Raw genomic sequence first — 17,932 nt, forward strand, 5'->3', positions numbered from 1 at the left:
GATGACCCTTACTTTGCCTCAGATTATATAGAACAGTATTAATAACTGAAAGCTCACTTAAAATCATGCATAAGCATTTACCTACAGTGATGTTAAGGTGAGAGAGAATCCTATAGACACTCAAGTTTACCTGATTTAAACCATAACAAAATATATTTTAATTAAAAGAGAGCTAGCAGATAAAGCCACACCCCACAGTAAATCACCTAGATTATAGGGGTAAATTAGGCTGAAAGTCACGCTTTACTATACATCGTAAACAATTAATCTACTTGCTGTTTCATTTATAATGCAAAGCATGTGCAATATTGGGAGAGACATAACACTTTCAATGTAACTGTATGACAGCATACTACTAATTGTATTAGATAAATGAATAGATAGATATGTAGATAGATAGTTACTTTATTAATCCTGCAAGGGGACTTTTTTTTTGCCACAGCAGCGCTTATTTATACATAGACAAGTAAAGCAATATTATATATAAAAATGCACAATATATATGCAAAACACAGAATATAAAAACAATAATGCAAAGATGTAACCAAACAAACAAACATTAGCTTCACTTCGGCTTTATTTAAATGTCCAATTACGCTTTTACTTTGAAGGACATGTGAAACATCACCACGGAATGTGGCAAACTCGACACTTCCGCTCGTTTTATCTCGGCCAACAACTTATCTAAAACTTCCACAGTGGGAAGTTACGTCCACGGCGTGAAAGATGGGCGGCTACGTACCGAACATTTACGGTTAAGCGTGGCCGGCGAGCCCCCCGGCTGGTTGCGTCAGGTCGAGCGGCAGCTGCGCTGACGACTTAGCTCGCTAGCTAGCCGAGTTAGCTTAGCTCGCGGGTCGTCCCACCAGGCGGAGCGCCTCTCGCTCACGTCCCGTGGCCGCGCGGAGACAGCCGCAGCCCGGGCTGGATGGAGAGCGGAAGTGGCGGAGAGTGGCGGGGTTCACTTCGCACCCCGCCGGAGAGAGCGTGACTTAACGCGCAGAGGGCGACCGGTGCGGGGTCATGTTGTCTTGCGGCTCTGCGGCGTGGCGGTGCGGGGGAGAAACGGTGTATTAGTCTGTCTCAGTTTATGACCCCTGGCCCGCTGCCACTGACAAGCTGGCGAGAATTAGAGTTATGATTTCCGGTCGTACTGTACATATTAAAAAAATACCGGAGCTAAATGTTATGAAACAAATAAATTAAAATTAAAAATAATAATTCATAAATGGAAATAAAACCCAACGATGCTCAGAGGCTACATATTTGCCCGTATTATATTTGCCCTTATTATTTGCCACTCTATTTCATAATTTAAGTAGCATATTCTTTTATTTGGTTAGGTTTATTCATAAATATAAAACGTATTATTCATAAACCCGACATAATCATTACAATTATAAAATAATTAAAACCAATGATGCTCATAAGCTACATTTTAGCCCATATCTTTTATGCACTATATTTTCATCATATAAGTAGCATATTCTTTTATTTGGTTAGGTTTATTGAGAAATAGAAAACTTGTTATTCATAAAACCGACATAATAATTTAGATTTTAAAATAATACAAAATACCAATCATGTTCATCGGCTACATATTATCCCATATCTAGTTTATGACCCATAGCGGTGATATATTTTCATAATTTATGTATGTTATTCTTCTATTTAGTCGGGTTTATTCATAAATAGCAAATATGAAAATGTTATTCCAAAACCCGACTAAATAATTCACATTTTAAATCATTTTTAAATATACAAACCAACGATGCCCATAGGCTATTCAATATATAGTTCATGAAGCATTAGCTGCAATCTATTTTCATAATTAGTTTCTCCTTTTATTTGTTCTAGTAATACAAAATATATCTTTGAATCCATTAACACCCAGCACATAAGTGCGCTTGTCTGCAGATTTAAGCTCATTTGCTGGCATTTATTAAAGAAGTTCTAGGACAATCGATATCAGTAATAATGACAAACAATATAATGATAATGGGACCTAACCTCTTTTTCTTCTTCTTCTTTTTATCAATAGCATACTTTTAAACTCACTGGAAAGTGTTTCTCACCAGATGAAATGCTGAGGGATCGCCCAGGAATTCCTCATAATTGTCTGTTTTTCACTAAAACGCAGTGGATGTGCTTTGTTATGGATTTGATCTCACTTTTGTTTATTACGTTAACTTGTTGTGCCGCATCGCCACTGATGAAGGACAATTGATGTGACCGTTTAAAACAGCAGTTCTTCTCATAAGCATCAGAATTATAGTAACCGACTCCTCACAATGCTAAAGCGTTGTTTGTCCCACAGAAAGACACAAACATCTCCAGCACTAGGATGCAGCAACAATCCTCACTGAATACATTTTACCATTTTAAAACAATATGAACAGCAAGACTTTGCATCATCTGACACCAAACATTTAATCAATTATAAGTCTAAAATGTGCTGTGTGACTTGTTTTTGACTGTATTATGTTAAAACAATATAATAATGTAATTTTTATACTATATATATTACAATATAACAATTGTAATATGAATGTTGTGTTAATATTCATATTATTGTGTACTTTAAAATGTTTTATTATGATAATATGATGTTAAAGCCACATTAAATTGGGAAAAAAAATAATTAATCAATTATCTGCTGAAAAAAAGAAAAATCTACCCACGGGTGAGAGGTGCTCGCAGGCGGATTAGTTTTTTCCAACCTTGGACAGTCTGTCCGGCTCCTAGCTGTAGCTTATATTTAAGATATGAGCAAAGTATTCATCTTTTCATTAAACTCTCAACAAGAAAAGCTAATAATAATAATAATAATAATAACAAACAAAGCTAATTTCCCAAAATATCAAACTATCTCTGTAATTTTCTTATTTTTATAAGATTGTCTTCACTTAACTCTCTCTCTCTCTCTCTCTCTCTCTCTCTCTCTCTCTCTCTCTCCAGCAGTGACTCCAGCAGCAGCAGAAGGAGTCCATGTTTGCTCTCCTCGATGTTCCTCCCTCCCCTCCGCCCCGTGAGTGGAAGGCAGCCTCGCTCACAGGCGCTGTATTAAAGCGCCTGTGAGCGAGGCTGCCTTCAGTCCAGCCTCCAGCCTTCTTCCTTTCTGGTGCCTCTTTTTAGTTTGTTGTTTGCCGGTCCAAAAAAAGAAGCCCTGAATCACCCGCCATGAACTGGGCCTTCCTGGAGGGCCTCCTCAGCGGGGTGAACAAGTACTCCACGGCGTTCGGACGCATCTGGCTCGCCATCGTCTTCATCTTCCGGCTCATGGTCTTCCTGGTGGCCTGCGAGAAGGTGTGGGGCGACGAGCAGAAGGACTTTGACTGCAACACCCGGCAGCCCGGCTGTCACAACGTCTGCTACGACCGCTACTTCCCCGTGGGCTACACGCGCCTCTGGGCCCTGCAGCTGATCTTCGTCACCTGCCCGTCCCTCCTGGTGACGCTGCACGTGTCCTACCGGGAGGAGCGCGAGCGCAAGCACCGGCTGAAGCACGGCGAGGACTGCGAGCCTCTGTACAACTTCACGGGAAAGAAGCGAGGCGGTCTGTGGTGGACCTACTTCCTCAGCCTGCTCTTCAAGATGCTGGTGGACGGCGTGTTCGTCTTCCTGCTGTTCTACATCTACGAGGCCACGTTCTTCCCGCCGCTGGTGAAATGCGACGAGGACCCGTGTCCCAACGTGGTGGACTGCTACATCGCCAGGTGAGCTCAAGTCCTGGAATCTCAAATGGTTGAATCGGACATCTGAGTCTACTTAATCTTACGCTTGGTTCCTTTTTCCAGGCCCACGGAGAAGAAGATCTTCACCATCTTCATGGTGGTGACCAGCTTCGTGTGCATCCTCCTCACCTTCATCGAGGTCGTCTACCTGTGCGGGAAGAGGTTCTGGGAGTGCTGCCAAGACGGTGGCCAGCCGGGGAGAGACAACTCCTTCAAGATGGTCAGGATTCCTCTGACCGGGAAGGGGAACTCGGCGTTCAAGGAGCCGCTCTCGGAGAAGGCCAAGATGGCGGACAGCGGCGGCGGAGGAGCCGGCGTGGAGAGTTCAGCCCCGGCGTACAGCGTCGCGGTCTCCTGAGAGGCGCGTTCATCGGAATATAGAACTGTGTTCGCTAGCTTTTGTACCGTTGGCCACATTTATCTGCAAAATATCAGGGGTTTTAAAGAAAATGTTTTTTTTTTACAAAGGTCATGTCCAATTTTTAAAAATAACTCATGAATTAAAGGTGATTTCATGTAATTTTACTATTTATAAGAATATGTGTATTATTTTGTTTTCTGTAAAACTGCTGTAAAGAGCTGACTCACTTGAACCATGACATGACGGTGATATTTTCTAAAATAAACAAACCATCTTGTGAAATTTTGCATTGTCACATCTTCTTTGATCCATGCATGAAAATCATACGCATTGGAGTGATTACCTGTAGACTGAGAAGATTTTGCTAGCATGCAGGGCACACATGGGTGCAGCAGTACAGCGTTAAATGAACCAATAAGGATCCAGATGGTGGATTACAACATTTAAAAAACACACATATATATCGTGACGGATCAAAATGGGTACAACCCGATCTACGCACGGTTACTGACGGTTCAGTCAAAGTTGACCCAATCACCACTCCTACGAGTCCCACTTCCATGACGATGGACCACATCCTGCATTCCTTCAGAACAGAAGGCGGAGAGGAGATAAAGACTGAGTGCACTGTAATCTCACCTGAGAAAACGAACAAGCGTAAACACGCTTGTCGTATCGGATCCTGCGCTACCGGCGCTCCCGTATCGCAGTATTTGAGTGCCAATGGTTCCCGAGTCCTTGCACAAACAAACGTTAGGTGGCGGCCCCGTTTTAATTCTGATTCATCAAGAACACAAAGGAGCATATCTCGACATCCCGGCGGCCTAATGGAGCTGATACCGAGTCACCTGTCGAGAAACGTGGCGATCGGAGGAGACGGCCGCACCTAAAGGTCTTGCTTGTTGTTTGCTATCACCTTTTATTCATTTGCACAAGTCGCAACCAAATTCCTCGTTGGGGTCGAACCCCCGATGACAGGGTTCATCTGGCTTTCTGGATCCCATTCAAAGTCAGGGTACCCCGTCACAATACACCCGCCACAGCAAAAAGACTTCAGCAAGTCTAAGAGGAATCAACTGCTGACAGGAAGTAGCTGGTACCTTTTTGGGTGGATACCAAAAGGGGCCACACCTTCCTGATTATGGCCAAGAGTGGTTTCTTGAGGAGTTAATATCCGGAAACCCGCTGCAGGAGAGAGGTTGTTCCATCTGAGCACGATGGACTGAGAGGTTTTCTTAAGGTAAGATGAGCAATTTATGTATTCAAGAGTCAGTTTGTATAAGGACTTCATGCAAAGCTAAGAACATTTAAATACTACAAGGTCCCAAACTTTTTTTTTAACTGGGATTTAAGAAAGAGGGGATTGAGGTTGTGTAGAAGTGGTTTAATAGGAAAAGAGAACTATTTAAGTACACAGTAATTTATTTGGATGGGATTACAGAATATTTAACTAAATCAAGGCTGATTGTGTATATTGTTTTGTATTTTAAAGGGACAGTTCAACCCACATTGAAAAAATACACATTTTCACTGTTACCTGTGGCGCTATTTATCAATCTAGATTGTTTTGTGAGTTGCCCAGTTGGGGAGATGTTGGCTGTAGACTCGGCTTGCGGTGTTCAACGTTCCAAAAATAAATAAATAATACATTTGAGAAACTGAACAGTAATGTTTCTTATCATAAATCATGGCCCAGTTACTCAAGATAATCGGCAGACCTTGTTGTGAGCAGATTCATGGACACAAACTATTTTCTTTCAGCCTGTAGTTCAGACATGAAACCGTTTACTAAAAGGTCTGTGGATTATCTTCAGTAGCCGGGTTATGTTTTGGGGTTTTTGGGAGTTTATCCAAATTAATTTCATGGGATCTTTGAGCACCACAAGCCGAGTGCCAAGTAGTTCCATTATATTAGAAAGAAGGCAGAACGGTCGATATCTCCAACACTCACACCAAAATAATCTAGATTGATAAACAAGGACAAATATGTATTTTTGAGTTTGGGGGTAAATTTAAAACCTTGTATGTTCTCTGAATAACTAACTCACTCCATCCTTCTCTCTTCTAGCTCTCCAGTTTTTTTAAATCTACTAGAAGCCGACCAAAGCTGAGCTCATGGATTGGCGGTTCCTCCAGGGTCTTCTGAGCGGAGTCAACAAGTACTCCACGGCCTTCGGACGCATCTGGCTGTCGGTGGTCTTCGTCTTCCGGGTGCTGGTCTACGTGGTGGCGGCCGAGCGGGTCTGGAGCGACGACCAGGGCCAGTTCGACTGCAACACCCGGCAGCCGGGGTGCACCAACATCTGCTACGACTACTTCTTCCCCATCTCCCACATCCGCCTCTGGGCCCTGCAGCTCATCTTCGTCACCTGTCCGTCCTTCATGGTGGTGCTGCACGTGGCCTACCGGGAGGAGCGGGAGCGCAAGTACCGGCTCAAGCACGGAGAGGGCACCCGGCTGTACGACAACCCGGGCCAGAAGCACGGCGGCCTGTGGTGGACTTACCTGATGAGCCTCTTCATCAAGACCACCTTCGAGATCACGTTCCTCTACCTGCTGCACGCCGTCTACGACAGCTTCAAGCTGCCCAGGAAGGTGCAGTGCGACGTCTCGCCCTGTCCCAACCTGGTGGACTGCTACATCGCCCGGCCCACCGAGAAGACGGTGTTCACCTACTTCATGGTGGGCGCGTCCGTCCTGTGCGTGGTGCTCAACATCTGCGAGGTCTTCTATCTGATCGCCTTCCGGGTGGCGGCCCTCAGACACAGAGGCACCGTCCGGACCTCATCGAGGAGGATCCACCCGAACACGGACTGTGACGGCTGCAAGTCCTCTAAAGCGTTGTGAGAGGCAGGCAATGTTTGTTCTTACGCGTCTAATTGACTTACAATAGGGGGATATTGTCATTTAAAAAGTAATGCTATGTATAATTTCTATATAAATATGTTGGTTCATTTCGTTAAAAAAAGCAATCCTATGCTCCGTCATGATGTTTTAATATATTTATTTCCACAAGTGTAATAAGAATTTCAGCAGCAAAAGAAAGTGGAATGATTTGAAGTAATTGGTGTAAAGATTGCTCATATTTGTGTCCATGACAATAACCCAAAAGTGACATTGTTTGTTTCTTGTATTCCCTTGAAAAAAAGTATTGTAAAAGCACTGAAAATATTGTCAACTATACATAATAAAAACCACAGCCTGGATCAGATCTGCCTTCTCCTCCTTTAATGGCGCCATTTCTCCACCTGGTGGCACTACAGGCTCACTGCACATCATGTGGAGGAGGTGTCACTTGGCATTGGTCCCACAGTTCAACTGGTGTGTGCTCGTGCATTGTGTGTCTACTGCTTAGTCAATTATGCATGCATGCAATATTATATATTCTTCTATGCTGCTTTTTTTTAATCTGATCATCCGATCTTTAAAAAAAAAGAACTGTACTGTCTTTGTTTTTTCAGGTTTTGATTGACACTAGCAAAACAGGTCCTTAACATGAGCACAATATATAAATAATGAATACAGGCATATTACTTTATTATTCAAACACAAAAGGCAGGCAGGTGCTAACAGCTGCAGGTTTACTTGTGTAAAGGTTGCGGGAATTATGCAGATAATAGGTAATTAGCAACATTGGTTTTAAAAATAAAAGCATTAAATAGTTTCTCAAAGAAAAGAAAATAACTGAGCGGACAGAGCATTTTGGGGAATGGAAAAAAAGTATTACAAGTATTCATTTACTGCAGATTATTAGTCAAGCATAATCTGAATTTAGGTTATGCATTGAAACGATTGCACTATTTATTTGAGGTCATTTGGAAACTGATCTTCAATGTTGATCAGGCATTCTAAAATATGGTATTTTATTTTGAAAAATGTGAGAGGTGTCACTTCACTTTCTGTCCGTCCCGTTGCCTGACTGACAGAGAGAGAGAGAGAGAGAGAGAGAGAGAGAGAGAGGACACGCGGATCCACGCACGAGACGCGCCGTCATTCCAACCGACAGGTGACCCAGCAGAGATGGCCCGCGCAGGTAAAAAGGCTGCACGTGCCTGGGAACTTAATTTTTTGAATGAATCTAAACTGCAGACATGTTGTGTGTGTTTCAAACTTTCTGAATGTTTGTTCGGGTGTGGCGCACCTGCTGGTGATGAACTGTGACGTCAGGTTTGATTGCATTATTAATCCAGTAGTTTTGTTTGCATTTCCCTTCAACAAACATTGGAGCTTGTTTTCCTAGAATGACACACAAAAAAAACGGGCACCATCAAAGTCCTGACATTCCACTTTAATTTAAATAAATTGAAGTGCTTCTGGTCTATTTTTTTAGTTTTTGGTCCACATGGACGAAGTTTCTGAGGCGGTGACGAGATGCGAAGCAGAAATGTGTGACCATGTAACACACACACACACACACACACACACACACACACACACACACAGGTTTTATATTAATCAACCATCCATTTTTTTCTGGGGTTTGGATAATAAATGAAGTGCAGACACATGTTTGTCCTTTAAAATCTTTTTTTTTTATTTTGTTACTCATCAGAATACATTTGGTTTCTGTGTTATGTGAAAGTTTTCAGGTTTGATTTGAAACTTTCTCTGCCATGTGTGTAAAAAAAATTCAACATGATCAAATATCGTTTTTCTAATGGAATCAAATTGCGATGAAGTCGGACATCGATAACGACAAGCACACATAAACTTTATAAGAATTCTGCTTATGGTAATACTTATTCATCAAACGATTGTCTTCCTCTAATTACTCTGTATTTGTACGCATGCACGTATATATATATATATATATATATATATATATATATATATATATATATATATATATAGTGTGTGTGTGTGTTCATTTTGCGCAAAAGTTCTTAATTAAAATACGTAAGTTCTTTAAAATACGTATTTAATTCACACAGGAGTAAACAAAAATAGGCTTTGCATGGACTATTTATTTATTGAATTACCAAAAAACAAGCTATATCATGATGTATATTTATATATATCTTTATTGGGATACGCCATATCGGCAGAAATTGCTAGCTTGCTATATTATAGTTTCGATTTCATGTCGAATGCAGTGTCGCTCTTCTTTTTTGAGTTTTGAGCGGCCGGTTCCGTCCTGAGTTATGTGTTCAGCAGCTAATCATTGATAAGGTGACCTCTCCTCCGTGCGTTTGACCTCTGTGTCGTGTCCCTGATCGATACCACGAGGGTTCACTCCTCTGTTGTGGTGCTCTCCCCCTCCCTCCAGGTTTGTGTTGCGCTAGCCTGGAGGAGCCCAGGACCCTGATGAAGATGGGCCTGAGCGTGCTCCTCGTCGGACACGTTAACTTCCTGTTGGGGGCGCTGATGCACGGCGTGGTTCTCCGACACGTCAGCCTCCTCAAGCAGGCGCGGGCCGTGGAGTACGCCGTCTCCAACGTGGTCGCCCTCGCCTCCGGCCTCGCGGTGAGACGCACACGAGACGCACGTTTCAACTGGATTTGGACAATAACGGAGAGATAACCACACCGCAAAGGAGGGGGAAACATAAAGAAATATATAATTTGGCATTGGTGCTTTCTTCTCAGACTTTATGATGAAAAGTACTGCAGACAAATGTTTTATACAATCATCTATAGTGCTGGATTATTTGAGTTTATTGTCATTTTGGCTGCTAGGAACCTCTTTTTTTTTATGCACATAGGACATTTGGATTTTTAATTTAGATTTATGTAATTCCCCTTTTTAAACATGCAGCAAATGGTTGTTTGAATCATTCAAAGATGTATCTGATGATCTCAAACTGATCATTCCGGTCGCTAAAATGAATTCGATGCAACGTTTAAGGCTGATTCTGTGAGTTTTTATTGTGCTTATGTTCTTCTTATTTTGGCTTTGCAAAAAAAAAAAAAAAAAAACATTCCAAAAACACGGCAGTGAATATTCTTTTGAATGTCATCCGTCTCTGCAGGGAATCGTCGTCGGCGTTCTGGCGATTGTCCGGTCAAAGAACCAGAAGAGCAGAGGCCTGGTTGGAGTCTTTTCTATTTCTCTCTGTGTGACTTCCATCCGTCTCCCTGCTCGCCGCCTCAGGGCTCTGCATCTGCATCTGCATCTGCATCTGCATCTGCATCTGCAGAGCTGAACTAGTTTCTGTCTTTTCTTGTCCTCCTCTGTGTTTACTCAGTCAGCTGTTGGGTCGCTCAGTGAGTCAGGAAGCCGCTCCCCGCTTCCTTTTGTTAGCGACGATAAACCGGGAAAAACTCCTCCATCAGTCTTGTTATCGTACACAGTCATCCAGCATGAGCACCAAGTAATCCCAACACTCCCCTAAATTCATATTAATGGTCCTTTAGGTCGGCTACTGCACCTCCTAATCTCTCCCATTGCATCTTCGCTCGTTGTTCTTATCGAGTTTCGACGAAGTGATTCATAAACGTCTCGCCTCCTGTAAACATATTAAAGGATGGGTTCACTTTGTGTTCTCATTGCTCACAGCTGATGGCTTTGGTTTCAGATGCTGCTTCTTATTGGGAGTTTGGATGAACAGATCCCATAAGAAACATTTCTGTCTGAAATATTTCTTGGAATACTGCTGGCTGTGTTGCAGATAAGCAGCTCAGAAAAACACAATTAAATGCTACAGCAGACTCCTCATCCAAGCAGCACCATGTTTGATGATCATAAAGTTTCAATTTACAAAGACACATTTATTGGTAACACCACGTTTACTGGACCTGGTGTTTTTTATTGATACATTTAAAACTTTTATTTTTTATTGCATTATTGCAGAAGATAAACTCTGTGGAAAACACAAAGTTTATGATACTTGCATGTTTTCTTCTTCAGAAATGAAACAGCACTTTTAGGATTTTTGAAGCGTCAACGCAATCTTTTCACAAACTTTAGGCTATAAACTAACTACCTCGCTCCCATGAAGGCGGACTAGCTCAAAAATTCACGAGAGGAATCTTTACTGACGTATTTTATGTGGTAGAACAAACAATCTCTGAAGCGTGTGTCGACCACAGAACTTATTTCAGGCTTCCAACTAAAGAAAATGTCCAAAAAGAACGTGAAACGCTGACTCATCCCCGGGTTTAGGACTCGTCCTGCGGTGCTCTCTTCTCTGCGGTCACAAACAGTGTCATGAGAAAATGTTTTCAAAGAGACGGAATAAGCGGCTAAACTTTAGTTTGGAGCAAACGACTGACAAAACAATTTGCTGCAGAATTGGTGCCTTTCTGAGTATTTACAGCTGAATCCGGACCCGTAATAAACAACAGTGCACATATTCTGTTTTCATAATGAAGGAACGCGTCACCATGTCAGCCTCATCGGTACGTTTTAATAGTTTTTGGACAATAATGGAGCTCTGTGGCACAAAGGAATACAGTTATGGACACACACACAATACTTGTTAGTGACTAGCCATTATTTTCATTATCGATTTTCTTCAGATTTATCTAATTGTTTTTAAAAATGTCTCATTTAATCGATTATCATAAAAAGTTCAAAAGATGAATGTTTTCCTGTCATTATACTAATTGGCAAAATGATCAATTAATTTTTTTTTTTTTTTTGTGGGAATTGTTGTCCATGAGTAAAATACATAATAACGCCAGCATCCTCCTTTACGCCGAGATATCTTTCAGGCCATTAAAAATGAAGAAAAAAAAGTTTTTACTTTAATTTTGCATTAATTATTGGGTAGCAAACTTGCTCCCTCTGTATTAATATTGCCGTCCTTTCATCTATTTACTTCTGCCTCAGTTTCCCAACAGCGTTGAAGCTTTTGATCCCTGAGTGTCTCTCTCTCTCAGACGTGGTCACTCTTCACGGCCGGCCTGGCGGCGGCGCTCCTAGCGGCGGCCTCGTCCGTCGGCCTCTCCGTGTCCGTGGTGAGGGTCGTCGTCCACGGCGGGCGGAGCCTCCTGACTCACTGCCGCTTCCCCGACGCCGTCGGCTACTCCAGCATCACCAGCGAGTGTCCGTTTGACCCCACGCGCATCTACGTGAGTGCCTTCGCGCCGCGACCCTTTGTTTTCCGCAGGCAGCTGGCTCTTTCAACAGCTGTGTGTGTGTGTGTGCATGCTCTGAAGGTGTTGGGGTGTGAGGCTGGGTGTCTTTGCCGTCGCTGTCAGTCACGCAGGAACGCTGACCCGGCCCTCTTCAGGCTCCGTCCTGTTCCAGCGTCCTGCAGACGGCCTGTCAGGCCCGCTCAGCCTCACAGCTGCAGCCGCACATCAGCACGACTTTGGCATTTCAGCACGGCTTGTAGTCTACAATTTATCACTTGGGCGACCTTTGCCTTAAGCTGGATTTGTAGCCGATGTCGGCGTTGGTGCCGGTCCCGCTGTAAATACATGCGGCGTAGCTTTTGGGTCAGAGGTCAGCGTCGAATTGCTGCCATTAATAGATCAAACACGACATTAGAGAGATGTACAACCTGGACTGCAGTTGTTTTATCCACTTTGTAACGCAGAGCGAGTGTGTGTGTGTGTGTGTGTGTGTGTGTGTGTGTGTGTGTGTGTGTGTGTGTGTGTGTGTGTGTGTGTGTGTGTGTGTGTGTGTGTGTGTGTGTCTGGGGGATTGACTCGTCTCATTATTCAGTAGGAGACTGCTGTCGTGTCGAGTTTTCTGCACGCTCTTTCATCACAAGACGCATTAAAGTGCAAATTGCAAAAGCGAGGTGTGCAGCAGTTGACCTGAAAGTGTCTTCACCGACTAAATAGCCCTCAAGCTACTTCAGCGCCGCCGCAGTTGTGCGTCTGCACGTAACCATAACGACGAGCCGCGTCAACGTTAAAGCGCCGTCATATTATTGGTTGATATTCGTTGGTACCAGTTTACGTAAACCCACCTCGTATTTAGGTTTATAGAGGAAAAAGGATGAAGAAATACATTTTTTTGGGTAATTTATTTTGTATTTATTGTAAAAAGGCTTTTTTTTTATCTCAAACTCGGGCCTTGCTTTTCTAGTTTTTGCAACCATTCCTATCAAAACTGTCAATTTACGACGCACAAAAAAAGAGGTGAAAAAGAAGGAAGTGAGATGAGAAATTTATTCGGATGAACGTTAAATTGTTACCCAATCTGTTCAGATTTAATAAAATTAGGGACTCTATGTATCATTTTGAGTGCGCTCACTTCTGGTTTTACCTTCGAATAAAGTTTTGCAAAATGATGACCCAATATCAAGATAAACCAGTTGCATCTTTTAGTCTGAAGTGACTAACTTTTCGTCTCCTGAGACTCTGAGTCGACTATTAGCAGGGGAGCCTCCGTTATGGCTGCCGGAGGGGAGGTCCCATTACATCACCTGAAAGTGTGTTTTGGGCTTCTGGTTCTGATGTAATAGCTGCTGCTTAGAGGCAGTAATGATAGTTATGCAAGATCTTTTTTTTTATGCATTCTGCATAATTCATCATGAATTCCAAAGAAAGAGCCAAACTTCCAACTGTTACGGTTCCTTCAGTCAGTGAGTCAGCATGCCTCACAAACAGCCGCTCCTCTTCTTCTTCATCCTTCATCTTCTTCTTCTGAATTCCCTCAGTGCACTTCTACTTTGATACATTCTGCTCTGCATATTTTATTCACGTTGCCGGCTCTCCTCTGCCAACTTGAAGCTCCCAGACTCTCGGCCGTGTCCCCGCTCCACAGCCGTCTGATGCAAAAAAAGAAAAGCATCGTTACCCAGACTGTGTCCCTGCTGCTCTCGACTCAGCTTGTGTTCCTTCTGGTCCAGCTGGTGGTTGCCGCTAACTCCGCTCCTCCATCTCTCCCCAGAGCACCGCTCTGATCCTCTGGGTGCCTCTGATCGTGACCTGTTTCATCCAGATGGTGTTTTCGGCCCGCTGCCTCGCTGTGTGCGCTTCATTCCTGGGTCTACCTTGCTGCCCTGGCAGGAAGAGAGCCAGGGACTGCCACAGAGCGGTGAGGGTTCCACCTTTTTACTTTTAGATGGCGCATAAGAGAACTTTCAACAGAGCCATTATTTCATTTTTGGGACTAATCTGTTCATAATTTGTTTGTGTAGATCCATGTGGGAATATCGATGGAGGAAGCTGCTCCCCCTCGCTATACTGAACCTCCAACACGCAGCTCTGAACCTCTAACACGCTATACTGAACCTCTAACACGCTATGCTGAACCTCTAACACGCAGCTCTGAACCTCTAACACGCTATACTGAACCTCTAACACGCTATACTGAACCACCAACACGCTATACTGAACCTCTAACACGCAGCTCTGAACCACCAACACGCTATACTGAACCTCTAACACGCAGCTCTGAACCTCTAACACGCTATACTGAACCTCTAACACGCAGCTCTGAACCACCAACACGCTACTCTGAACCTCTAACACGCTACTCTGAACCTCTAACACGCTACTCTGAACCTCTAACACGCTATACTGAACCACCAACATGCAACTCTGAACCACCAACACGCTACTCTGAACCACCAACACGCAGCTCTGAACCACCAACACGCTACTCTGATCCACCAACACGCTACTCTGATCCACCAACACGCTACTCTGATCCACCAACACGCTACTCTGATCCACCAACACGCTACTCTGATCCACCAACACGCTACACGGATCCTCCAACACGCTACACTGAAGCTCCAGGAAGCCACCACCTCGAGCCTCCTCGTCAGAATACCGAGCTTCCTCCACAGCAGCGCAGACCTCCCCTTCCTCCTCCGCGTCTTCCTCATCAGCACCGGAGTCTTCCTCCCTCGGAGAGGCGGCCCCTCCGCCAGCCGCCCAGACAAAGGTCAGCCGGAGAGAGGCTGGAAGCGCGTGTTGGCAGCCAGCAAAGGGCGCCGGAGCGGCACCAACTGCTGGAAAGGTCCAGCTTCTGGATTTAGACGCGTCGGACATGCCAGAGCTTCTTGAAGTTCTCTCTGTGTGTGTGTGTGTGTGTGTGTGTGTGTGTGTGTGTGTGTACTGTAGTGCAAGCTACAATGCTTGGATTGAAACCTCTTTCTCACAACCCCATTGTCCTGTCGGTACTTCTAAAGGCAAAGGCTTTTTGCAGAGTGTGTTCCTGTATTTCTGTACGAATGAGGGTCAAATAGTGTTCTATTAGGATGGAAGACAACTCCTTGCCTGCAAAAGAATAGTTTTGTGGAATTTGTCGCTGTCTTGCAGAGAGTTGGATGAAAAGATTGATGCCATATGGTGGGGACATGGGGTGGTCTGGGGAAAAATGAGTCCCTGACGATGTAAAACCTTTTGCACAGTTAACTTAATGTGTGTTGATGGAATATTTAACTATTACTAGCCGTCCTCCATGCTGCGTTAGGCTTATCTTCCTGGCCTTAGCATCATATTTAGCACAAAGACCACAAAAACGTGCATTTCCCACAATGTGGAACTATTCCTTTAATGTTTGAGTGCACACACACAATGGAGGCATGTACAGTATTATTATGAAAATGTTCTGATAAGTGAAGACGTGTGTGTGTGTGTGTGTGTGTGTGTGTGTGTGTGTGTGTGTGTGTGTGTGTGTGTGTGTGTGTGTGTGTGTGTGTGTGTGTGTGTGTTACATCGGAGGACGGAGCCTCTGGTTTGCCTGTATTTGAGTAAATGAGAATCCAGTGCATGTGCATTTCTTTTTCTGCTTTTTAGGTCAAGAGAAAATGGTGCTGCAAGTTCTTTTTTTTTTTAAATTTATTTCGACAAAGTCAAGTCGGCACTTAAATAAAGTATTTATTTAAAGTTTTGCATCCATCCATGTGTGTTTTAGAAGCGGAGAACATTTCAGTTTAAGTGACCTGACAGGAGGGACCGGTTCCACTGAAGCGCTCCCGACAGGTCTGAGCAAACACATTCACCCACTTCCTGTCAGGGGTTTTCTATAATGAGGACCTATACGGGCTGCACCAGACGTTAGTCTTGTCCACCTTTTTTTTTTTTTTTATGCGTTCCTTATATAGTCAGAAATGAGGAAACAGTCCACACGTGCAGCTTTGAAACACATAAGTATATTTCAATTTCAGGTCCAACGGAACAAACATGACATCCTCACGGTGAGGTTTTCATGCAACAGAAAAATAGGAAGCGAGGAAAAGGAGGTTAGGAAGGAAGGCAGGAAGAAAGAAAGAAGGTGGCGTATTCATCCAACACAAGGTACCAGTTCATCAGAGGCAGTGAGAATAGAAAAAAGGGGTTAAACTGTCGTGGGTCAGGGGAGGGAGAGCAACTGGTGTTCCTCGTCCTGCCAGCAGAAGGCATTGACGCGATAAGATCCCCAGAGCAGAGGTGCAGCTGATTAGGAAGCTCCTGTGCAAACGTTTGGGATGAGTTTCTAATCCGAGGTCGTGTGGATGCAGCGGCAGCAGCCCCAGCTTGTGAGGGAAAGTTTGGGCAACGCTCACATATTGGGCTGATATGAATCGTACGTTTGTCGGTTGAGTCTGGTTTAACTGGTTTATCGCTAACTAGCTGAGGAGACGTATCCCGAGGTAGAAAACCTCGGAGAAACCGGCTTTATTCCCACCGTCTCAAACGTGTGAAGTGGAGTCTGTCTAAACCTCTTTGTGGAGCCGCTAAACCACCTGCAATAATTCCATTAATTCCATTAAGTCTAGATTTTAAGCTATTTCCAAAAGGATTTTCCTGACATGAGATTTAAATGATGGAATAAACACTGAACGTTGGAGCTAAACATTTGTATTGGTGCAGTTTAATCTGCAATATATAACGATGCAATGTGTTTTGAGTGTAAAATATTAATCTGAAAAGTAGCTTGTAATTTGTGTCAGGTATATGTACTGCTCTACATTTACCTAGCAAAAGAATATTTCTCTCTGAAATGTTGAAATATGAAGGAGCATAAAATAATAAAGTAAATGCATTTAGTTAATTACCACACCATAACACTTGTACATTATGCTGCACCAGCGTATAAAAGTAAAGAATCTGAAAGCCCACTTCCTAAAAGGAGGATGTGTAATATCCAATTTCACTGCCCAACGCTTCGCTTCTTCACAAACATGATTAGCTTCGTGTCTAACCTTAAATAAATAAATAAATAAATAAAAAAAGACGGCAATGGCGCGGAGGACCTTCCCTCATGGGAGCGGTGCCGGTGTTCCTGCTGCCAGTGAAGTCTCCAAATATTAGATTAATAAAATACAATGTAATCATAATGTACATAAAACACGGCCGCCGATACGTCTGGAAACCCTAAAGAAAGCTTGAATCGGAATAAGTGTCATCTACCGTAAAAGTTGGGTTACAAGCCGCTACTACGTTCGGTGGTTGTCCCCGCTGGAGCCAGCTAGCGCTGCTGCTAGTTCCCCGCTAGCTCTCCGCTAGCTCTCGCTAGTTCCCCGACAACCACCGAAGGTAGCGGCACCAGCCCTGGCTCGACGCCCGACTCGGGCAGAGGGGGGGGCAGCAGCAGTAGCGGGGAGCTAGCAGCGGCAGCGGGGAGCTAGCAGCAGCGCTAGCTTGCTACATCGGGGACACCCAGCGAAGGGAGTAGCAGCTTGTAACCCGACTTTTAGGGTATACCTCATGAAACGAGTGCCTTCATCTAAACCGCTCCGCCAGTAGACTAAACCGGGAGGTAATAAAAGCTTTCAGCTAGAGAGTGATGAACGAGCCCTTGGTGAGTTCTCTGTCAGTCAGAGGAGGGAGGAAGAGGAGGAGGAGGAGGAGGAGGAGGAGGAGGAGGAGGAGGAGGAGGAGGGAGGGGTTCCCAAAGCGAGACAAAACACTCGATCATCTCTGCCCGGCACGATGCTCAGGAGGCTGCAGAGCTACAACAACAAAAAAAGATGCCGATGCGCGTGAACAGTTTTCCGTGTGTTGGT

General features: G+C 44.0%; 3 protein-coding genes across 3 annotated transcripts; all 3 read left to right on the forward strand.

Annotated features, from left to right (window-relative positions):
* Positions 1-3,180: 3,180 nt before the first annotated feature.
* LOC306748710 (gap junction beta-4 protein-like) lies at positions 3,181-4,092 on the forward strand (the record flags this gene model as incomplete). Its single annotated transcript, XM_079231922.1, has 2 exons — positions 3,181-3,716; positions 3,798-4,092. The coding sequence occupies 2 exons, from the start codon at positions 3,181-3,183 to the stop codon at positions 4,090-4,092; spliced, it is 831 nt and encodes a 276-aa protein (XP_079088048.1).
* A 2,118-nt stretch (positions 4,093-6,210) lies between these two features.
* LOC306748711 (gap junction beta-3 protein-like) lies at positions 6,211-6,942 on the forward strand (the record flags this gene model as incomplete). Its single annotated transcript, XM_079231923.1, has 1 exon — positions 6,211-6,942. The coding sequence occupies one exon, from the start codon at positions 6,211-6,213 to the stop codon at positions 6,940-6,942; it is 732 nt and encodes a 243-aa protein (XP_079088049.1).
* A 1,173-nt stretch (positions 6,943-8,115) lies between these two features.
* LOC306748712 (keratinocyte-associated protein 3-like) lies at positions 8,116-15,005 on the forward strand (the record flags this gene model as incomplete). The annotated part of the gene is made up of 6 exons (XM_079231924.1): positions 8,116-8,128; positions 9,362-9,558; positions 10,064-10,123; positions 11,916-12,107; positions 13,882-14,028; positions 14,736-15,005. The coding sequence occupies 6 exons, from the start codon at positions 8,116-8,118 to the stop codon at positions 15,003-15,005; spliced, it is 879 nt and encodes a 292-aa protein (XP_079088050.1).
* Between the last annotated feature and the right edge of the window lie 2,927 nt (positions 15,006-17,932).

Source organism: Taurulus bubalis (genome assembly GCF_910589615.1).
Source record: "Taurulus bubalis genome assembly, chromosome: 16".
In the NCBI taxonomy this organism is placed as follows: Eukaryota; Metazoa; Chordata; class Actinopteri; order Perciformes; family Cottidae; genus Taurulus; species Taurulus bubalis.